Here is a 23,764-nt window from a genome sequence, read left to right on the forward strand (position 1 = left end):
GGTGCAATAATAAATTGCTGAACACCAACTTTATTTGAATGATGATGAGTGTGGAGCTTCATTCCCAGGGGCGGTTGCCCGGTTCACACGATTGTGTTCCGAAGCGTGCGAATGCGTGTGCGTGAGGGTTGCCGTGGTAACCAATCTGTGCGTCGCCCCACAAAACGCAAGGAGATGCATTATCGTAGCCGCGCCATGGTTCACACTACTGCGTTTCATTGCGTGCGGATGCCGGCAAACTTCGGCTGCCGTGACAACAGACACTTGCGAGAAGGAATCGTAGCGTTCCGTGCATGCGTGTTGAGGCGCTTCTCCTCTGTGCAATACGAGTTCCAACATGGCCGCTGTAAACATGGAGCACATGCATGGTGTGTGCAAAAAAAGAAAAGCAGGAGTATTCATTGCATTTGCTTCGAACTGGCACCAGCTTCTGTCATGTCACGCTCAAACGTGGACACAAGCTCTCTGCCATAAAGCTTCGTGGTCTAAGAGGCCACGAAAAACGCGTATTGACTGCCACTTGCGCTACCCGCATGTATGTGAACACTCTAGCGGATCGCTTGTGTCGCACGCATGCGTCTGCATGCTATGAAACCAAGCTGACGAATGTCAACGCATACGCACGCATTGGAACGCAATAGTGTGAATCGGAATTTGCGGTAGTATTTGGTGCCCCGTGCGCACTGCACTCTATTATCTGATAACTTGCTCGTTATGTTATACTGCTTGCCGTGCCCCACACCTGCAGCTTCAAGTAACTTGTGCAGGTGAAGATTGTGCACTCTTTATGCCTATATCGGCATGATTTTTCTCAGATGAGCCTCTGAACACCCTAACAGTCTGCATCGTCCGTCTCCAGGAAAGTAGGTTGCAGTAGGGGTTGCACGCTTTGGAAAAAAATCCTGGGAACACCCACGCTCGCAAGCACCGTTCATTATGCGTGTGTAACGTATCTATTTGTAGCAATTTCATTACGACATATGAAGTTTCCTTCCTTGAGTGCGAACGGAAACGCACGCATGGGACACGGTCCACCTGCCACTGTGGAAATACTTCATGCTGTTAGGAAGTTTTTCAAGAGCGTCGCTGGATAGTGTTTTCGAGAAGCTCGCCGGTGTACGCTCGCCGGAAAACGCGGCATGCGATTGTCGCATCCGAAAAGTGTGTATAAGACCGATACGGTAATCTTAGTCACTTCTTCAGTCACCTTGGCCAAATTTCTCTTCCGAAAACAGCTTACACATTAAATTGTAGAGGAGGTGGTGTCCCTCTACGTGAGTCCTGACCGGCGATGATGGAATGTCCCAGCGGGCAGATGGTCGTGGCCTCACGCTAGGACGGTGCCGGCAGAACTGCCGTGCCAGCGCCGTAGCGCGTGGCAACAGAGGCACGTCGTCATCGTCGTCCACGGGCCGCCACATCACTCCCCCCTCAGACGCGAAGCGGTGCATGCAGTTGAGGTTCGCGTCGATACCATGAAGAGGAGAATGATGACGGCTCGTAAATGGTGGACGAGTCGGCACACGGCTTGTGCTTGTGGCTGTTGATGCAGCAGCAGCGGGATGGCGGGAACAAGAGCGCTGCGATCCGTGCGGGTTCCAGTGATGAGATGTGTATGTTGAGTGCTTGGATGCTTGAGTTGTTGCTGATGGTATTGAGTCCCTGCTGAGTGTGTTGAGCCCTTGTTGAGTACGCTGAGTGCTTGTTCAGTGATTGCTGTCGAGCGTTGATTGTTGCTGAGTGAGTGAGTTGCTGAGAGGGTGACAGTACCGCGACCGGTACGACAGCGTGAATGCCGGTTGGTGCCAGAGAAGTGCCGAGGAGGACCATCATGAAGCAGGTGGAGGCCGTAAACTCAGCTTACTGTGGTCTCCCTGCGGGTCCCCGGTGGAACAGTGGTCTCGGTGGGCCTTGCCTGCTAGAGGGTGGTTCGCTGCTGGTTTGCCGACGAAAAATTTAGGATGTTGCATGGCCGAATTACGCCGAACATGTTGTTCGTTGTTCGGGTCACCAAATGTAGAGGAGATGGAGTTCCTCTACACGAGTCCCGATCGACGGTGATGGTATGCCACGGAGAGGCGATGACGGTGGCCTATCTCCATGGCCGCGCCGGTGGAACTGTTGCAAAATTTGGGATGGATGAAGAGGTTCGGGTCACCAAATGTAGAGGAGATGGTGTCCCTCTACGTGAGTCCTGACCGGCGATAATGGAATGTCCCAGCGGGCAGATGGTCGTGGCCTCACGCTGGGACGGTGCCGGTAGAACTGCCGTGCCAGCGCCGTAGCGCGTGGCAACAGAGGCACGTCGTCATCGTCGTCCACGGGCCGCCGCAAAATAAACGAGTTTTAGCGATTCGCACTCCCTTTGCAGCTAAGGAAGCCCCAGCGATCGGAAAATCATGATGACCGCGATGGAAATTGATTATCTGAGGCTGGAACACAAAAGAAAGGACAAACACACAAAGTCTCAAGTGCCTAAGAACAATCATCGAAGAAAGAAGGAAGGAAGTCCAGAAGATGTGGGTTCCAGTCCTGCAGCTGGCTAACCTTTTCAGTGACTTCCTTCTTTCTACCATGATGACGTCGGCTAGGCACACGAATGCACGAATGGAAGTGCAGCGTAAACGATCCCGTTCGCACCATATACTACTATGGTAATATACTATGGTAATATACTAAGTGAAAAGTCCTCGATAAATACGCCTACTTTCGCTTACCAGTGCGAGTTCCGACGCGACCATGTTGCGTGCAACACGGTGCATGCACGGTGCGTGCAACACCTCGAACACGTCCAACGCTGACCAGAAACATCTCGCAAGCCGATCAGACTCTCCACTACCAACAGACTCCATCCGTCCCGCCCACCAATCGGTCGCAAAGGGCCCTCCAGCCGCTCTCTGATTGGACTTGTCCGCGCCAAATGGGCGCTCACTGATTGGCCTTGTCCGAGTGACGTTTTCGCCGACTTCCACAGAGGGAATTCCGGAATACCCTCAACATCCGTCGTCGCTCTCTTCTCATGCGTTACATCAAGCTGCACAGGAACAACTCCACTAATTCATGTCAGATTTCCGGCTTTATTGTCAGTGATGAACGCGGAGTAAAACAGCACTATAGTTTTGGGATCGACCGCGAAGGATGCGCTAGTCCAGAACTATGAAATGAAGGGATACATGCTTCTGAGCACATGACCTAAGATTTACCTTCGGCAAGCGAACAGTTTTCTCTTCGCCTTTCTGGACACCACAGGACTTCGATGCTTATTGTGAAGGAGTTCATTATTTCATTCCCCGCATCACCACTAGCAATGGGGTAGAGTATCACCCCCGGCGATGAAACTCCCCAGCCATCATCCCGTAATGAAGTTTTTGTTGTCGTTTGTTTTCTCATGGTGTCAACAACGCCTGCAATGAAGAGAAGAGGCAAACTTTGTCCTCGTTTTCTTTTTTTCTATTGACACGACGCTCCTTTCTGAGACCCGTGCGCAAACCCATACTTCCGAACCGCCACTTTAGCATGGCAAAGGTTGTTGTTCCCATCCTGAAACCAGGCAAGCCCCCAAATGCCCTATCCTCCTTTCGTCCGGTGAGCCTGACAAGCTGTATGGGGAAACTGATGGAGAGAATGGTTCTGCATCGCCTCGACTGGTGGCTCGAAAAACGACGTGCGTTCCCTCACGAAATGGCTGGATTTCGTCGCCACCGAAGCTCCATGGATCCAGTTCTCGACCTAGTCTCTACAGTTCAACATGCTCGAGCCCATCGACGGATCGTCCGATCGGTCTTCCTCGACATCAAGCGCGCCTATGATACCGTCTCGCACATTTGTGTGCTACATGCCTTGCGCTCGTTTGGAGTATCCGGTCGGCTCTTCATCTGGCTCCAAGACTTCCTTACGGACCGAACTGTCGCTGTCCGTACGTCCCAAGGCCAAAGCCCTCAGCATCCTGTTCCCCAAGGAGTCCCCCAAGGAAGCATTCTCAGCCCGACACTGTTTAACGTGGTGATGGCCGGCCTACAATCAGTAATTCCTCGCAAAGTGTCGTTCTCCGTGTATGCAGATGACGTCGCCCTTTGGACAGTAGGAAAATCACGCCCGGCTCTCCAGCGCCGCCTGCAGCTCGCTTTAAACAATATCCATACGTACCTGACGCACCTCGGGATGGACCTTTCACCCGAAAAGTGTGTCGAGCTCCCTTTCACGCGTAAAGCTATGGCCAATTTCCCACTTTGGCTTGGCTCAAAGAAGCTAGAACCAGTACGCTTTCACCGCTTCCTTGGCGTGGTAATCGACTCGGACTTGCGCTGGGCTCGGCACATTAAACACCTTGAAACTAAAGTGCAGCGATGGCTCCCCGCAATCCAACATCTTTCTGGCCCAGGATGGGGCTGTGATCAGCGTTCCCTGCTCGCGGTTCACGCGGCCTTGGTGAGGGCAACTGTGCTTTACAGCCTTCCTATTCTGCACAGGATATCAACAACTTCATTAAATACGCTTCGGTCCCTGTTTGCTCGAAGCCTTCGTCGATGCCTCGGAGTTCCCAGAATGGCTGAAACACGACAAGTACTGGCTGAAGCTGGTGAGCTCCCGCTTGAAGTTCTCCGTGAACGGGAAACGGCTCGGCACTACCTCCGTTTGCGTGCTCACATTCCCCGCCACCCGCTACTCAAGAAAATTCGATACCGCCCTGGAAGCGACTTCTATCGAGTAGCGCAGAGGACACGCCAGACTCTCACTGGCTTCATAACTAAGGACACTATACCGCCGGAAGCCCCCTGGTCTCTCCCGGTACCGCCCACGTTTGTACGCCTCCCAAACCTTCTGCAAAGAAGAGATCAGGTCCCCCCTCAAGTCCTCCGAGCCCATTTTCATGCTCTGGTAGACGAGAAGTTTTCTACGTTTACGGCAGCATATACTGATGGCGCATCCCGAAACAACAAGTCCGCCTCAGCCTTCGTCATTCCATCCGAAGGCGTCGTGCATGGAAGACGCCTTTCACATCCAACCTCCTCCACAGCTGCGGAACTCTATGCCATCCTTTTCTTTCTACAACACATCGCTGATTTTCCACCCCGGGAATGGGCAGTCTTTACAGACTCCAAATCTGCACTTCAAGCAATTGAAACTTCCGGCATACGAGGCCCATCCGCACCCCTAGTCACCGACGTGTTAATGGCTTACCACACTATCTACGCCGCAGGCCACAGGCTAGTTCTCCAGTGGGTTCCAGCCCATTGTGGTGTCGTGGGGAACGAGCAGGCCGACAGCGCCGCAGAAGCAGCACTCTCGTCTCGGAACCGGACCCGTATTGTTCTGCTCAGAGGAGACCGCCGTTCAATTCTGCGACGTCTAGTGACACCCCTGGCTTCCCGCCAACGGACAACCGACATTCTTCCCCCCTCTATGTTGAACAGAGTTGATCCCATGCTCGCTTTCCGCATGCCACGAAACACATCTCGTCAGGATGCTGCATTAATCCACCGCATGCGCCTCGATGTGGCCTTTACAGCTCAGTGGCGTTACCGCTTGAGACAAATTGATTCTCCCACCTGTTGCCACTGTGGTGCTCTTGAGGATCTGGAGCACATTCTTCTTCATTGCCCTCACTACGAACCTTCCCGAATCACACTCTCCGAGTCTCTTCGTCAGCTGGACTCTCGCCCTTTCTCCCTACCGAAATTGCTTGGTCCCTGGCCCAATCCAGCCCAGCAACGCTCTGCGCTCAAAGCTCTTCTGACATTTCTGGACACCATCGGACTTCGATCGTTATTGTAAAGGGGCTCGTTATTTTATTCCCCCCATTCCACCAAGCACTGGGGTAGAGTATCGCCTGTTGCGATGAAACTCCCCACTCTCCAAGGCCGAAAATAAAGTTGTTGTTGATACCGTTATCACTCATGATTTGTTGAAAGCGCGGTGTGTGACTTTGTGTGACGCGGCTGCGCCACCTGTTGGCCGCGCGTTAGTTGTCATAAAAAGGCGCAAGCTTCCCGTTCAGAACGGTGGGCGGCGCATGGGGAACTTCGCCAATAATCCTGGCGGTTACCGTGGTACAGGAAGCTTCCCAATGAAGACTTCTGAGGGATGCTCGCATGTTTTCTGTGGTGGGTAGTCCTCTTGGACTACCCAAATCCCAGAGCAAGAGGGTTAGCACGCCGCTCCCTCTTCTGTGCCACCCCCCCCCCCCCGTTCAGAACGGTGGTTGGCTGAGAGGGTGCTATGCTGTGAAGTTCTGTTCTGACGATGCCCACTGGAGTGCGGCCAACAACGGCAAGCTACCTCGACCCCCCCCCCCTGTTTTAGGAGTGCAATGTAAGGAGTACCCTTTGACCACCCATATAGCAGTAAAGAGGAGCAACATCGGAGAGAGGTCCAAAGCCTATTTCAACCATGCGTGGTATCACGATACCAAGAATTCACACGAGTCAGTTTTCTGCCGGCAGCAAGTCGGGAAGGAGTGAGAGGATATCAGAGATAAACGAGGTCACTACGCGTCTGAAGACGCCTGCTCGTTCTCACCATTCACACGAGTCATTTTCCCGGCGGCTGGCAGTTTTCCGATCCCTTCTGTATTCGCGCTTGCGTATCATCTGAGTCTAGCGTAGGATGGACCAATGAAAGAAAAAAAAACTTATTGGGCTCCCAAGCAGCACAATGTACTGAAAGTCGAGTGCAATAGGGGGTAGACGGTATGTGTCTTATCGATGTTCCTTAGTTTCACGAGTCTGTTCAAGGCCTTCCACCTACCCGTCCACCCCTATTGCACCCGACTTTCGGTACATTTGGCTGCTTGGGCTTGGGCTCCTTGTGGATGATTCAGAGTGCATTCACGTGAGAAACGGGACAAGATATGGGCCAAAGAATAGGCTCCGAAGAAGCGCTATGGAATGTAAAACAGCATTAACCCAAATCTCCGTGTGGACGACCCAAACGCCTGTCGGAGTATTCTAATAATAGACGTTGTCACATTCGGTTTTATTTTCCACTAATGAAGCGTATCTCGATGCTGAGCATCAATATAGGCGCGACAGCGTGCCGACAAGTGATGGTCTGGCGATGAAGCTGTGATGTCGAGCTACAGGTAGTTAATAATTAATTAAACTAAATTAAATTAAATTTTTATTTTCCTTTCGGTAGGACGAGTAGCTTCCAATTATTATATTTTTATGCATGTATTGGAAAGGTGCAAGCGAACGATTATATGTAGTCAACGGCTGTCCAGCGAAAGAAATATCCGCGTTTATAAAATTCATGCTTTGTATTCCGTGTCTGTTTCGTCACACGTAGAAAAAAAGCTTCCTATGCAACACTACATTGTAGGCATCTATCTATGCATTGCATAATTGTTCCAAAGCTGCTGCGCCGGTGTGTCGTTGTACCACTTTCGCGGTAAAGCCAAGCATCGTTGGCATTCCAATTCCACAGATTGGCGCCACAGATTCCGACGACCGACGGCGTCTGTTGCGGGCACAAGAGAAGATGACGCAGCGGGCCGCAAGCATGAACAGCGTGTTTGTATTCGATTTGATCTGAATAGTAGAGCAACATCCACCCCTGTGGAAGCTGAGCGACGAACATACCGGAATGTTCCCAAAAAACACCACATTTCGGAAAAAATATGTGAGGAACTTAAAAAGCACGCAGACGTCCACATAACAAAAGGTGGGTGCACATAAAATGCGATAATTTTCGCTTTTGCCGCATCCTCGTAGTTCATTTATTCTAAATGTGACACCGTTTTTAAAGTGTTCCGTGCATTTCCCTGAACAGATATTCTGAAGAATCTTTTTTCGTCGAAACGGCGACAATATGAAGACGAGAAGCGCACGAAACCAGCAACAAACAGCGGATCCGCGGCAAAAGTATACACTGGAAAATGGCAGTTTTACAGTGCCTTCACATTCCTTGACCAAAACTGCCCGTCTGGCCCTGTCATAATTACTGGATTGAAAGAGGTAAGCGCTTGAGAATCACTGTATTTAGGCGTGAGATGACAGCAAATACGCGTGGATGAAGCGTGAATAGAGCTAGGCGAGGGAGAAGATTATATTTTTATTATGGGCTAAACTTTTCTGTCCGCGATCACCCCCATGGTGGTACATGCAATGTACCTTTCTTCTGAGTGAAATTGATTTGCCTTTCTGGCTGCTTGTGTCACCCAGGCACGGCAGCGGGATGAGGAGCACAGCATACCTCCTGAGGTTGAGGAGCAGGATGCAAGCGTATTGCATTCCCTGGAGCCTCTTCGACTTGATGAAGGAGGAGGAGAAGAAACAATGGGGCAACAGGAGTTCGACAGCTCGCCAGATGATGCAGCTATCGTGTCCCCACGTCTTCCAGCTCCTCGTCAGCACAAGAGGAAAAGCAAGAACAGCGACGAATGCAGTGAGAGGGCGGCGGCATTAAATGAAATTGCAACGGCACTGGCCGCACCATCACTACAGGCCGATGAGTGTAGGTCCTTTGGCAAATTGTTGAATGCCGTCTACGTCAAATGCCTGTGACACTACGAGACGAGGCGGAAGTAAGCATACTAGCTTTGCTAAATGAAATCACAGACTGATTGTGCCAAGTATGATCTGTAATTTGTGCCTTGCAAGACAATAAACAAAAGTTTTCATGCAAAAGTGTTGCCTGCTCGCGGAGGGGTCCTTTGTGCACGCACCGGCTGTTCTCCAGGTTATGCAAATATATTTGCCAGACGGATTCAAATAACCAACCACACAAACGTACAACAGGTTTCCAGAACCAATAAGGACAGCAGACAGGGATCTAAAGAACCCATGAACATTCCCCACATAAAAGATAAAGGACAAACTGTGCGGGAGAATGGAACATCCGAGGAAGTGGGGTTCAAAGGTGGTGAAAACGAGGGCACATGTATGAGACGTAAGTGAAACACAGAACACTTGTTGCATTGCGTGGGAAGCCCAAGTGACCATAACGACTCAAAAGAAAATTGGGGTATTATGAAGAATGCACAGCTAGAATATGGGTTGAGCAACTGCAGGGGACCGCCGTGCACGTTTATAATCCCTGTGGTTCCAAAGAAAAAAAGTAAATTAGAAAACATATTACATTTGCTATCAGCGCTGTAGCCAGATCTTAGATTTTCAATAGACAGGTGATAGCCAATAGGTACACATTTTAATGTTAAAAAAAATAACACGAACACAAAACAGGTTCCATCATTGCTGCAGAGATCCAGTTGTGCTGAAGTACGTCCGCAGAGTGTCGCGCACAAAGGCTGCGCGCGATGAATATCGTGCGCACGTGCGGGCATATCAAATGCCCTTGATTGGGTGACGCAGTTAGTTTGTGCAGTTCGCGTGAAGGAAGAGTCGCACTGCTTGAGCAAGTTATGGAGAACGCAAACTGTTTTGTATGAGCAAGGACACTTTCTCTGGGGTTGCGTAAATTTTCGTATGAAAAATCCTGAAACGATTTGAAAGCACTCCAAATGTACTCTCTATAATTATCCGTGCTCTGATAGCCTATAGTTGAAGGTCCTCTCTTCCGGGTTGAGGGACAGCCCAGGGTAGGGCTTCATGACATTTTCGGACAACGGGAAGGCGTCATCAGCTACTATCACGGCTGGCAAACACAGGGATGAGTTGGTGAGCCTTACACTTGTAGGCAGGTTTGCGGTGCCATTGGAAAACTGCTTTCCAAATGGCGTTCTTGCCCAGACGCCACCATTACTTGCAGAGCCTGGTGTACCACTGTGAGCATACAATATGTTCTGCCGCGCATCAACGAGCACGAAAAGTATCATACTGAACGACTTCTTGTAGCTGCAGTACAGCGATCCGCTTTTTCCAGGTTTCACGATTTCGACATGTTTGCCGTCCATGGCTGCCACACAGTTAGGAAATTACCACAACATCTGGAAGTCCTGGGCTTTGTCCAGCCACTCCTGTTCGCTTCTTGGTAGCTGTATCAAATGTCCAAATTCGGCCAGAATTGCTTTGCATGTGTCCCATAGAATGGTATTCACTGCACTGTGGCCCATTCGGAACAGGAACGCCAACGATGCTTGGCTTTCCCCTGAAAATGATACTACACACACGTATAATATCTGCTAATGCGGCAGCTTCGGAACAATTATCCAATGCATAGATGCATGCCTGCAATGCAGTGAGCGGAATATAAAGTAAGAATGAAAGCTGACATTTCTTTCCGTGAACAAACTTTGACTCCATATAATCGTTTGCTTGTACATTTCCAATACAGGTATATACAGTACGCATACGATAATTACAAGCTACTCTTCCAACCGAAAAGGAACGCTGAGACAAGTTTTGCATTCCATGACGCTTCTTCAATATCCATTCCTTTGCCCACATCTTATCTCGGTGTTTCATGTGCCTGCACTCCTCGTCATCAATGAGGAGTGCCAGTGCAATAAGTTTTCTCCTTCGTTGATCCATCTTAAGCTGGACACAAACGAGATGCCAGTGCAACGAGCGAAAAGAGGACTGACTGTCAGAAAACCGACTCGTGTGAATGCTAGAGGACGAGCGGGCGTCTTCAGACAGGTGGTGACCCCGTTTTCCTTGACCACCCTCTCACTCCTTCAAGACTGTCTGCCGGCAGAAAACTGACTCGTGTGAATACGGGGTTAGTACAGTGCGCAGTACTTCTGTTACTACTTCAAACGCTTCTCGTGGTATGGCCTGGGCCCTTCGGTGGTTCTGAATAAAACTAAATGGAAGGTTCACCATCAAATTCCGGACAATGGATTGGAAAATTGCCAACACGGTAAGAAGGCATTAGAAAGCGCCATACCTGTACCAGCCAAATGCACGTGTGCCTATGAATGGTCTAATGAGATGGGCAGTCAGCACTTGGACTCATGACCCATATGCCTGACCTGAATCAAATCGCACCACAGGGATTGACTGGGCCATCAGGTACAGACAGCAAAAATGCTTCGAAAACAAAACTTGGCTAACGGCCGCTTTGTGATTGGAACATGCGAATGAGAGATGGCTCTACAAGCACATAGCTAAGGGATTTAAAGAGGGACACCAGCAAGCTTTTAAAGAACATTTACAAAAGTTCATTCTTTTTAACAATACATTACAACTCCTATTTTGACGTGTTCTGCACAGAATCTTGGACATCCAGGTAGATGTTGTACTCTTGGTCTAGTCCGAGGTAGCTGTCGCTCATCAGGAAACACGTGTACACCAGCCGTCCTGGTTCTGATGGTGACATGAAGGTCATCTGCGAAAATGAAGGTGAAGAAAGCGAAAACATTTTATTTCACGTGGTTCCATTCAATTTTGGAACAAAAATTCGAGGGTCTTTAAAGGACCTTTTGAAGCTCAGTCGTCATTTTGGAAAGGATGTAAAGCACAGTATATGACCACGGCTTCAGCATCTACAAGTTATTGCACGAGAGAATACATGACTATCCTTGCGTTTGCTGACCAAGAGCGAGGGAGGCTCAACCTCCTGGATGCTGGCCAATAGTAGGATGCGGAAGATAGGCACTTCCCAGTCCTCTGCTCTCGCCTAAGCGATGTCGCAGAGTTATTGTTGTTTCACACGTCACAAGGCTTCTGCCATGGCGCACCAATCTAACCAATGGCTTCGCCATCCGTCAACATGGAAACAAGGTCAAGCGGGAGTCGCGCGTACGGCGGTTAACGGACGGCGAAGCAGTTGGTTAGATTGGTGTGCCATGGCAGAAGCCTTGCGACACGCGAAAAACTGTAACACTGCGCCATCTCTTAGGCAAGAGCAGAGGCTTGGGAAGTGTGCCCTCCGCACCCTCCTATTGGCTGGCATACAGGAGGTGGAGCCTCCCTCACTCTTGGTCAGCAAACGCAAGGATAGTCGCATAATTTGCACTAATAGCTCCACATGAATAAGAAAGATGGAAAATCAAGGGCTTTCAAGGATCAAAGGACTATGGAAAACTTTGAAGTTGGAAGTTGGAAAAACAGCATCTTCAAATTCCAGGATATTCAAGGGTTCCAAGGACCAGTGGGAACCACCACTTCAGTTTCTTTTTTTTTCTTAGTTTAGTTTTATCTTAATTTCTTTTACTGACACACGTCCCCTTGGACAGTACCAATGTTACGATAACGGTTCTCCAACGCATGCGGTGATTCACATGATCAGCATAACATCTTATAACTCTAATCAATACATAACTCTTATCAATCTGTCTCCGGGTGTTCCTCTCGTTAAATTTCCTTACCGTCAGGTAAATTCAGCCTTGTAGCTACCAACATAATCCATAATGTCAGGCATTGCAGTCGCGAATGATCGGGTTTAACTTGGAAAATGTCACAGATCGATTGGAAACTGTACACATTTCCCTAAGACACTGAATATTTTGCAAAAAAAACAGACAATTTTGAGGAAAACACTAAGTTCCACAAGACATAGCAAATTCTGCGAAATTTCACGGAATCACAGAAAGCTAGAGACTTGCGCATGACACAAAGAAAAGCAGCAAGGCTCATCTTGGGTCAGACGAATTCTTCTTATCGGTAGGAAACTCTGACATGTTGCTCTTACACATAATTATATAGATAGAGCCTAAAGTTTTAGGGTTTTACCCGATTCTTCCCCGAATTTGCACCCCGAATTGAAGGTTCACCCTTTAGGGTGAAACCCGATTTTTACCCGGCAAATTCCCCTCACTGGGATGTCTGTAGGACTGCATTAACTTGCTTTTTTTTGCAGCAAATGCAATTACATCACCATTTGTACCAAACCACCACAGTTAGTTTGAGTAACTGAACCAGATTTCTCCCCGAATTTGGCATACCGGCTGTTTTTTCACCCGAATTCGCATGAATTTAGTGCACACGTTTATTTACCCAATTTTTACCCCCCGAATTTTGAAAAAAAAAATTTCCCGAAAACTTCAGGCTCTATATATAGACTACTTCTTGCAAAAAAAAAAAAAAAAAACTGCAATGACTACAGTGTGAATGTCAACACGTAAACTTCTCACGTGATGCCTGGAGGTGTGCGACCGGCAGCTACCGACGCGCTTGAGTGCGATGAGTTCTTTGCTCTCCTTGTGGCCGAGGATGAGGAACCAGCCTTCATCTTTGGGCTTGGGAAACTTTGGAGCGATGGCTGCAGCGCTGGCGGAACCTCCTTTCCTTCCCGACTTTACGGGGCTGGAGACCGCTATCTGCAGCACATACTCACGGCCGGTCTGCACAGCCAGCCAGAAATCGTCCGGAACGGCTCCGCCTGGACATAATGCAACATAGCATCTAAAATGGTGCGCATTTATGATTAGGGGCTCGTTTTTTGAGAAGTTCTTTTCTTTTTTTTTTTTTTTTGATTCGACGGTAAAGATCGGGTTTTAATTCGTGAGATGTAAAACAAGGTAAAAAGCGGGTGACACTGGGTTGAGAAACGTACTTAGGGTGGAAATTAAAAAAAAAAAAGCTACTTCTAGCATTTTATTATATGAGTGTGTATAAGATGCAGAACAGCCGTCCTGAATCCATAAAGCTCAGTGTTCTCCAGTGTTCATATTAGTGGCTGAATTGGCACTACGCCAAGTTAGTTTCCAGGCTTAATCGTAAGTGAAGATGATGTAAATCAGGTGTGGCGTCTGTGCTTTTCGCAAGCTTAAGGTTTCAATAATGGACTAGGGCTGTGTGCTAATGAAAAAAAAAAAAAAAAAACTTTTTGCGTTATGTTTGGAGTATGCTTATCGCATTCTTTTTGTGCCATGCCGGTACGTATGCCTCCTGAACTCCCTATATACAACCGTTATACGGAATGTACATTGATGCTTGGCCTGTGTACCACTTCGTGTTTCTTCTTCGAGCACAGGCCTTGTTTTTCTAATAATTAGTGCGCTGTGTATAAAGGGTGTTTGCTCTAATGTGTCCAGAATTTATATTTAAAGCGAGCGATAACGGAAAAGCGAGCAGCACTTTTCTGCTACTTGAGTAAAAAGCAGGTACTGCTTCACTAGTAGCACCTGTTTCTTAGTCAGGTAGCTGAAAAGTAGTGCTCGTTCCTCTTTTATCGCTTTCTGGAGACGTTAGGTTAGAGCAAACACCCTGTATTCGTTACGCTATCCACTAAGCTCAGCGGTGGAGCAGAGCACTGCTGCAGCAACGCTGGCTGATTCAATATGGCGCTCCCCTCGTCAGTACGTCCCACTTTTGGAGGTTTCCTTCTACTAGCACACTCCTTGAGCTTTCTGTGTCCCACGGTAAATGGTCACCCTTTGTTGCGTCAAGCATGTGCATGCGGAAAAAAATCGGGCAAACTGGTTATCTCCTTCGGCGTTGACACCAGAATGTTGAATTCCTCTGCTGTGTCAGGCCATCGACCCTTTCCCGCCTCTTCGATGAGGGAGGCTTCCTACTCTAGATCCAAGCAGTTGCGTACAGACTCTGGCAGCTATGCGCGCATCATGTCGTTGAAGGCACGTGCACGCGACATGCCTCTCTCTCTCTGCCTCTGTGGAGGGGAACGTTGATGCAACAAACATGTGTCGCTACCTGGTGTCACTAAATGGTGCTCCATTTTGACTCCCGTCTCTGGATGCCTCTCCATGCAGGCTTCTGCCAGCTACCTATTTACCGTGCATCTACTATGCTATGATCATACTATGTGAAGTCAACTCGCAGTAAACTCCATATAATCCAGTTTGAAGTACATTTCTATCAGGACACGGTGAAATTTCAAACAAAATGATAATTCGCATAAAGCAATTTTGTTCTAATGATGGTTCACTGTAAACAGCACTGAGAGAAGGGCTAAACACTCAGTAATGTTTCTGCTTACTTGTGGGCCCCTTCTGCACAGGCGTCCACCTCAACTTTTCAGCAACAGATACTTCTTGAAGGGAGAGACCGACATTCAGGCATGGTAGATGTTGAAGAGTCTCCAGGATCTAGGGAGGGAAAAAAAGAAAAAGAAGGAAACATAACAATGTTACCTGCATTCCAGAAAAACAACTCTCTAACTGTTCTTGGGTAAAAGCAACATAAAGCCTGAAGTTTTCGGGAATTCGTCCCCCCCCCCCATTTCTTTGGGGGGGGGGGGAGGAACACAATTGGGGGAAATCACCATTGAGGGAAATTGGGTTACGACCGAACTTCAAAAAGTCGCTTTGGGGTGCAAGTATCGTGAAAAATAGGGTTTAACCCGAAAATGAAGAACTCTACTCATGAACGATGGTCGATTAAAGGTCAGCACTGTGCTTCCTGTGAACAAGGATATTAGGAAAAAAACATGTTGGTTGGGTATATATATTCTCGATGATATCAACCTCAAGGTGAAGTTTTTATTTTTCGTTATTTTTGAGGGACAAAGTCTGTTATATCCTTTTGTATCTGTGTTGTATCAAAGTTCCTTAGCAAACTTTGCTCAAACGAACAAAACAGAGCAGACGTGCTGTCACTCGCAACAACGTCACCATTTATAAAGTGCCGTAAAATGCTGAGCACGTGCAGCGCCTCAGCTCTCATTGGCGGAGCCAACTCCACGTGCTCTGCCTCACCGCTGTCATCACTGCCGCTGGCCATGACAGCTGGTTGTGGCATCGACTGCTGCACTATTCCTTCCACGGTCCTTAGTGATGAAATCACTGACAGAGCGTTCGGCTCCAAGATCTTCCCAGTCATCGATCACTAAGTCATTCTCCTCAACTTCGAGGCATGTCGACACAGCTTGGTTACAATCCCGCGCTTACGGAAGCAGTTCTGGATTGTGTCCTTCGTTGCTCGATCCCACGACACTGCAACGAAGTGTAGGGCATCCAAAAGACTTATTTGAAGGTCCTTGTCTTCCCTTTCCATCTTCGCAAGGAGGTGCCGGACCAGCAGCGCCTTAAAATGGTGCCTCGCGTTTCAAATTATTGCTGCGTCCAACGGCTGTAAATGGCTCGGCGCATTTGAAAGCAGAAACACAAGCTTCACGTTTCGTAGCTCCACGTACTCCGGGTGGGCGGAACATTGGTCGACAATCAGCACTATCTTTCTGTTGCTGCACGACACCTTGTTGTCCAGGTTAGAGCACTGCACGGGCCCGCTGGCCGGGCCAGGCCTTGCATTTTTTATGCGGGCCTGGGCCCTCCTGTTAGCCTTGTAGACGCAGGGCAAATTGCCTGCGTGTTTGAAACATCTCGACTTTTCAAACCTCCCTATGACAGTCAGTCTTTTCAGATCCGTCGGCGTTGCAGCAGAAAAGAACGGTCACTCGGTTCTTGCTCTTCTGGCCACCCTGGCACTTCTGCCCCTTAAAACATAAGCGTTTGTCCGGCTGTACGTCGTAGAAAAGGCCGGCCTCGTCAGCATTAAACACGTCACGTGCATCGTACCCAGCAATAAGAGACGGCAGCGTCTCGGTCATCCAGTCATTGACAACAGATTCGTTCACATGACATGACATCACTGACGTGACATGACGTCACTCAGGGGAACGACCACCGTCATCTTCTCACACTCGTTCGTATCATCGGTAATCGCTGGAAAACCCGTTCGTATCATCCGAAGTGTAATACATGGGAAGAATAGGAAAAAAATTCGTATCATCCCGAAATTCGTGTCATCCGGGATCATATCATCGGGGTTCTACTGTACTGCTTTGAGAATTAAAGCTCGATGATGGTTCTGCACAGAATTCTCGTTGACAGAAGCTCTGCTGTCATGCACAGCTGTGTGGCTACAGTAACTGCCACAGCAATACGTTCTTTCAGGAAAGTGTTTTTTTTTCCTTGGAAGAAAAAAATAAATATGTACTGCAGGTGCCCACAAACACCACCGAAGCTTCCAAACATTTTACCAGTTGCAAAACTTCCAAAATGGTACAACTGTACATTAACATTGCTCAGAAGACATATTCACAGTGTCAGCTATAGCTACCTTCAGTTGGTCAAAAGAGCTTAGTAAATTTCATTGGCACATACGCTCTGGACCTGGCTATCTTCCATGCCGTGCTTCAGCGCAGACTTCAAAGCTCTTGCATCCTTCCAGTATAGGTCTACAGCTTCTGGGAGGGAATCAACAGATACAGACCTGGAAGAGCAAGAGTGCAGATCTGTTCTAGCAAATGTTTTGAAAGCAAGCTAAGGCAATTAATTCAACAACAACACCAGCACAAATACACTTACACCACATTAAAGAAATTTATTAAGTGATCTATTTTGGGGATTTTCAAAAGCATTCACATGAAATTAAATGGCTCGTAATAAGTGTGTGCGAAGGTCTTCTACAAGTGCTGGACCAGACTGAGCAGTCAGCAGTAAATCTTCCACCAAACTCCTCCGCCACAGAAGTGTGGTCCTCACTGGACACTGAGCACGACATTCCACTAATTCTTTTTGAGATGTTCTTTGTTCAATGTTGCGCATGCACACCACACTTCAAAGCATGAGTTGTTTTGGTATGTGACCATCGCAGCGCAGTCTGAATTATTAGAGCCTGAAGTTTTAGGGTTTTACCCGATTCTTCCCCGAATTTGCACCTCGAACTGAAGGTTGCCTCTTTAGAGTAAAACCCGATTTTTACCCGGCAAATTGCCCTCACTGGGATGTCTGTTGGAATGCACTAACTTACTTGTTCGGCAGAAAAACGCAGTGAAATCACCGTTTGTACCAAACCGCTACAGTTAGTTTGAATAACTGAGCCCGATTTCTCCCCGAATTTAGCCTACTGGAAGTTTTTTCACCCGAATTTGCATGAATTTAGTGCACATGTTTACTTACCCGATTTTTACCGCCCGAATGTAGGAAAAAATATTTCCCGAAAAACTTCAGGCTCTATTAATTATCCTGCGCAGGAAATACGGCGCTTTCCTGTAAATCTGGCGCTTGAGGGACGATACATACTAAAAATGAAGCAGGCTGCAGGAGAAATAAGTACTAAAAATTGGACAGATCTCTTGCCAAGGAGTCCCATTATTGGACGCGAAAATACATTGGCTCTATGGGACGATTGACGGTGCTACCACTTTGGTCCTAGTAAATGGAAGGTTCGAATTTTTGGAGTCCAAAAGAACGGTCAGAAAGAACCGTAGAACACCTAGATGAAAGGGAAACCTTTGTCATCTGGTACGTACGTACATACGTCAGCCACAAAGATTGCTACTTCCATCGCGACGAGACAAAACCAGGAGCAGGGCTGCAATCAGGACTGGCTCCAAGCATGTAGATATAAAGGAATATGAATCCTTAGTAGTTTTTGTTGCTTTGTGGCAAGTAAGTGGCAGAACGTATCTACTCACCACTATGCCTTTTTATAAGCGTGCACAATTTGTCGCGATCTTTTAGTGGTCGTGAAATTCGTGAAATTTTCACGAATCAAAATATGTTTACAGTACATTCAAGTGACGTCCCATACCTAAAAGTTGCTAGTGTCTCTGCTTCACAATGTGGCAGGGTCAGGAGGGTGTTGTCCTTGTACCACCGTGCTTGTATCACCATTTGCATGAGTGTTATGCCACTAAGAGCAGGACAGAGCCAGCCTTGGTTGGCAACTATGTCAATGATTGCCTGCAAAAAAGCCGTGCAACAAAAAGGGTTTACGGTTCCTCACATGGTAGTTACTTGATACACAACAGATATTCATTTCTAATGACATCAGTAATGACAGTAAGAATACTATATGTAGTGGCAATTCTACTGCAATAGAACCTCGTTAATTCGAAATCGTCTGGACAGCGAAAAAATTTTGAATGAAGCGGGTGTTCGAATTAAGCGAACCTGGGCACATGGTGTAGGAAAATATCTAAAGACCTCATAGATCTTCTTCGTCTATTGCTTTCTGAAAATGACATCGCATGTCACCGTTCGTTCAAGATGGGCTACGAGGTCCATCATACCACAGCGTGCGCCGTTGGCATAACAAACTTCCAAAGACGACAGCGCGCGTGCAGATTCATCGCGCCGCCGTCATTCTGTTCATTTTGCATGCTCCGTGTTCAGACCGATGTCCCCCGTTAGAGTTGCAGCACAGGTCTGTACTGTGTCTTCTATCCAGATGTACTCTTTGAAAGACGCGAAGCCCTCCTTGGAGCATGCATCACTGGCAGGAGCTTACAGCACGTTGCAGATCCCACAGCTGCGATGATCGACACCATTTCTTTCATTGTCAGCGTGTTGTACTTCACCCGCGGAATGTCTCTCCACAGGCAAGAGGTGGACTTCGAAGTGGATCTCAATAAAAGCGCGAAACGAAAGCAAGCCGAAACATGGTTCACATAATCCGTAATGGCAGCACAGATCGGAGTGGGACGCTGGGTGGCAAGGAAGTGTGAGGAGCGAGAAGGTTGAGGCGCGTGATTGGCAGCTGGGAAAGGGAAGTCAGCGAGGGAGCAAGCACGAGGTTTTTACGGCAGCTCGTCGTTGAGTGGGTTGGAAGCCAATGGTAGATGAAATTCGGTGGGAGGCTTACGAATTAAGCGGGATACGGGTCAGTTTTCTTCAAATTATGCGGTCAGATTGCAACGCGCGAAGACGGAACTGCAGCAATCCTTCCAATTAACCGGAATTTCGAATTAAGCAATATCGAATTAGCGAGGTTCTACTGTATACATAAATAATAACTCCTAGTTATGACTGCATCAAAAATAGCAGTGGGAAGGCTTAACAGGATTTAAAAAGAAGCAAGAAAAATAAAAGACAAAGGAAAGCACAGCACACTCATTTAATGCAGTTTAACATTCCTCTTCTTCCTGCTACCAACGTGCTCTGTGTTATGAGCTGATTATCTGCTCTTGCGATATTACAGCGCAATCCTGTAAATTCGAACTTCCGAGTAAGTCGAATTGACATTGGGGTCTTGGCAAAGTCCATGTGTACTTCAATGGGGGAAAATGCCCAGCAATTTGAACGTATGACGCGCACCAGTTTATTTGAACAAGACTGCCCCGCCGCACCTGACTCCTAACTACGCATCGGGTCGAATGCGGCGGGTGCACTGCTCATGCATGCCAGAGAAACCTTTGCTTATTAAATGCCAAGTTTCCATATTACTTATAAGTCAATTTCTCGTAAAAGGAAAGCTCTTGCTAGAGGAAACAAGAGTACGGAATGAATCGCCGTAACGGTAGGCGCAAACGCAACCGGTATGGAACGATGCCGCTTACTCGTCTTCGGCAAAGCAAGCGCGCCTTGCTGTTTTGAGGAGAGCAAGACCGTTCCTGTTGGCTACACAACCAAGAAAAAGGCAGCAACATTATATTTTCTCAAATTGGATTGGCAATATTCGCGTTCGTGGGGCTCGCGATTGGGTTGGGCTTAAAGGGATTGCGACAAGTCATCCCGGGTTATCCCAGATAAACGTAAGAAATGGTGCTTTGCATCGATGTGAACTGGAATTGAAAGTTTCACAGCGAAGATGGTAATAGAAATGGATAGAAACAGAAACGGATAGAAATAAATAATAGAAACGGAGAAAACGGGCACTGCGGATACCGAAACTCTTGTGTGTCTGACATCACAGACCTGGGCGCAACTCTGAGATCTGTGACGTCTGCACTCTGCACGGGAGTGCATTAATGGGATTGTATCTCACTAAGCGTGATACATATAGGAGAATAATGCTTGTTTCCTCTGTATTCTGGCTCGCAATACAATGCGCTCATGATGTAACGAACCTATCTATGAAACTGTCTCCTCATTCGGAGCAGCTCCCTTTACTTCAGAATCCGCTTTACTGAAACAAATTGTAAGTCGCCTTCGAGTTCGAATTAACGGAACTGCACTGTGTTAACATTTTCCTGTATTAAGCAGTTGGGGCTGTAAGTTACGTACCCTGGCCATGTGGAAAACAGACTGTGGCAGCCTATCTGCAGTCATGCTCCTGCCACAGTCCGTTTTCCACGTAGCCGGGGTATGTAATTTACAGTGAAGAGTAATTAACAGCCCCAATTGCCGTATCGCTGCAGATGGGCTACCACAAAACCAAATACCAATATAATAAACCAGAATACAGGCTGAGGCTGTTCTTGAAAAACCTTGATCTACATTCCAGTTTACAGTCGCCGTCCGATTTTTCGGACTCGGCGGGGATCGCGCAAGAGTCCGAATAATCAAGTCCGAAAAAACGAATTTCGCTTCAAAATAAACTTTACTAAGCCCTAGTAGGCTGGAAAAATTTGTCGATGCTTTCCTAACGCGATTCCAGCTCTGCCTGATAACATCAGCTTCTATTTCCCGAAGCGACACTTCGTCACTGTAGGCACACTGACAGAGGCACCGCCGTCATCAAGACCGCAAGTCGGCTTCACCTAACGCATGCGTGCTTTAGGTGAAGCTCGCTTTACAGCTCTGTCGCGCGACTCGCGGGCGGACAGCACATGCTGGGCTGTTGGCCAAAAACGAAGATGCAAAAGCGCTACGCCTCTTCTCAGACCTCTTCTACTCAGAGGAATAGAAAATCAACAATCATCACTGCCTATTTTTTTGCTTCAATATTATAGTTGGTTGATTTCTTTTGATACGAATTTCAGATGATACCAATATTTTCCGTCACCTCAAGAGAGAAATTCGCGAGTTGCGCAAACGGAGTCCGAAACATCGAGCGACGGAGCTGCACGGCGTCCGAAATTTTGGACGTTCTTATACATCAACTCTCTGGGACCCGCGGCCGTTCCGCGAATGAGTCCGAATAATCGAGCACGTACGAAAAATCGAGGTCCGAAAAATCGGTCGGCGACTGTAACCGTTGTGTCAAACAGTGCAAAGATCCTGCAATGAGCTACCTTTAATAGTAGTTATACTTATCAGGATGATTAACTTCTATACAAGAACAAATTATAGAACATTTTTTACCTGAAGCACCCTGATTGCCTGGTCCAAAACAGATTTCAGATCCGTCATATAATCGGAACATGGTAGCTGCAGGCGTGAAAAATGTGCTTGAAACAGAAGGAAGGCCTTGGTGTGGGGACTGTCGAGGGTGCTGGTGTCTACGGCAATGGGACACATGTTTGCAAGGTCACTGAAGAGACGGATAAAACAATTTAGCCAGTTTAACGCATACCTCAATTAGCTTACCCATTGAGAAGGTCTTCATTGTGGCGTACTGGTAGCTCGTTGTACTCCCTGACCTCTGTGAGCACCTTCAGGACTTGCTCCACAGAGGACTCCACACGGATTGTATTGTACAGCAGGTGCACACTTTCATGGCTCATGTAGTAGAATGATGCAATCTTGCCCAGTGCTGTTGCAATCAAGCTCCTCTCATCCTGGCAAATTTTGAAGGGACATTGTGCAAGTTGCAGTGAACATCATGCATGAACAGTCTAAGGTTACCAGTTAAGCACAGAGAAAATAGGCAATGAGACGCAGGTATGTACTATAGGCGAGTAAATATCGAAGTTCACAACACAGTCGCCGACCGATTTGTCAGACACCGTCATGGGATCGTGATACCCCCCCCCATAAAATTGGTGTGCAACAGCCACCGAAATTCTGGATGCTACGTAGCCTGTTGTTCAGACATGATTAAAGAAAAGTTTCCCCATCTGTCTCTTGCCTTCAGTGCAAGTGCTTCTGATGCTTAGAGACACCACGCGTAGCGATCTTGGCTTGCAATAACGAAGTGACTTTGGTCTGAAGTGATTTAGCCTTCGAAAGTCAGGTAAAATGATGGCGGTTGCTTTTTTTTTTTTTTTTTTGCTGTATCCTCAATTATTTGTGTAATGGAGGCTTGGAAATACCTGCTGCCTTCCCATTTTTCTTGGCAGATTTTACTGACATGGACAACACAGTCATGTGCCGAACTGACTGTTGACGAGATCAATCTGTGCTTGATGGATCCGTTCCAATGACGACGGTGCTGCCATATCCGGCAGATGTGATCACGCAGGAAGAGCCTTCACCAACGAAACACTGGCAAGCTTTTTCTGGCCACCGAACTGAATGAAACAGTCTTTAGTAGATGTGTGCAAATATTATATATTATAAATATTATAATATATTATATAAATATTATATTGAAATTTTCAAGTACGAATCGTTTACAAATATCTGCAAAATTGCAATTCGAATATCGAAACAAATTTCGAATATCACATCATAAGATAAAGTCTATTTTACTTTTTTTTCTTTTTTTTACGTCTTTCCTACTTTTGTTAAATTCAGTGTTAGCATAGCGAAGCAGCTGTGGCCATGAGTGGCGTACAGACGTGGACAGGTGTAGAGAGGACAGCAGGAAGGAGTGGGGGGTCACTATGCATCTTGGGCCAACCGGATAAAGTCTTCTAAGAGTAACAATTAAGCCCCGGTAAGGTAACATTGTCACAGTTGTGTGCTGCTGTTCCTTAGAAAAATGCCCCTGGGCATTCACTTGAAAAAAGCTATTACAAGGAATATGTATTTGTGCATTGGCTTAAAACCAGGTATACATGCTTATCTGCACATGTACAATCAAATTATTTTTACAATGAAACAATATGTGTTGTTCTCATGAGGCAAAACTGAAAACCGCAAAAACAACTTGCACTCCATGGGCACTGAAAACCTGCGTGGGCATTGTAAGTGCTGGCGAAACAGACAGACAGAATAGAAGTAAAGAATAATGGAAGTAATGACATGTTCAGAATGTGCGATGGTTTACTGATGAGCACATCTCAGCTCACAGGTTATCAAGAAGGAAAACTAATGTAGCAAGTGCTCTCTTCTTGCACTGGCAATGCCTTCTGCATTTGCCGTGTAGGCGAGAAACTGCATGGTTTCGCTGTGATCTCACGGGTGAGACCATTCTTCCTGACGGTAATTCATAGTTTGGAACAGCCTCGTTCATTAGTGCAGTGAAAC

The 23,764-nt window shown here is 47.3% G+C and overlaps 2 protein-coding genes across 2 annotated transcripts in view; one reads left to right on the forward strand and one right to left on the reverse strand.

The window, feature by feature from the left end:
* Positions 1-1,504: 1,504 nt before the first annotated feature.
* Positions 1,505-8,585, forward strand: LOC135389227 (uncharacterized). The gene is made up of 4 exons (XM_064619293.1): positions 1,505-1,613; positions 7,426-7,662; positions 7,771-7,955; positions 8,163-8,585. The coding sequence occupies exons 1-4, from the start codon at positions 1,505-1,507 to the stop codon at positions 8,502-8,504; spliced, it is 873 nt and encodes a 290-aa protein (XP_064475363.1). The 3' UTR covers positions 8,505-8,585.
* Positions 8,586-11,035: 2,450 nt separating this feature from the next.
* Positions 11,036-23,764, reverse strand: part of LOC135388313 (activating signal cointegrator 1 complex subunit 3-like) — a 79,908-nt gene continuing 67,179 nt past the window's right edge. Inside the window, exons 32-38 of the mRNA XM_064617781.1 lie at positions 22,001-22,191; positions 21,776-21,944; positions 18,342-18,493; positions 16,910-17,018; positions 14,785-14,893; positions 12,977-13,224; positions 11,036-11,229 (exon numbers count right to left, since the gene is read on the reverse strand). Coding sequence (XP_064473851.1) covers positions 11,092-11,229; positions 12,977-13,224; positions 14,785-14,893; positions 16,910-17,018; positions 18,342-18,493; positions 21,776-21,944; positions 22,001-22,191 — 1,116 coding nt within the window. The 3' untranslated portion in view covers positions 11,036-11,091. The remainder of the gene's footprint in view (positions 11,230-12,976; positions 13,225-14,784; positions 14,894-16,909; positions 17,019-18,341; positions 18,494-21,775; positions 21,945-22,000; positions 22,192-23,764) is intronic.

This window comes from Ornithodoros turicata, chromosome 3 (assembly GCF_037126465.1).
Source record: "Ornithodoros turicata isolate Travis chromosome 3, ASM3712646v1, whole genome shotgun sequence".
Classification (NCBI taxonomy): domain Eukaryota; kingdom Metazoa; phylum Arthropoda; class Arachnida; order Ixodida; family Argasidae; genus Ornithodoros; species Ornithodoros turicata.

Coding starts and splice junctions, on each gene's coding strand:
- LOC135389227 (XM_064619293.1), top strand. CDS start 1,505: ATGGTGGACGAGTCGGCACACGGCTTGTGCTTGTGGCTGTTGATGCAG. Junction 1,614..7,425: donor GGGTTCCAGTGATGAGATGT/GTATGTTGAGTG, acceptor CCAATTCCACAG/ATTGGCGCCACAGATTCCGA. Junction 7,956..8,162: donor TAATTACTGGATTGAAAGAG/GTAAGCGCTTGA, acceptor TGTGTCACCCAG/GCACGGCAGCGGGATGAGGA.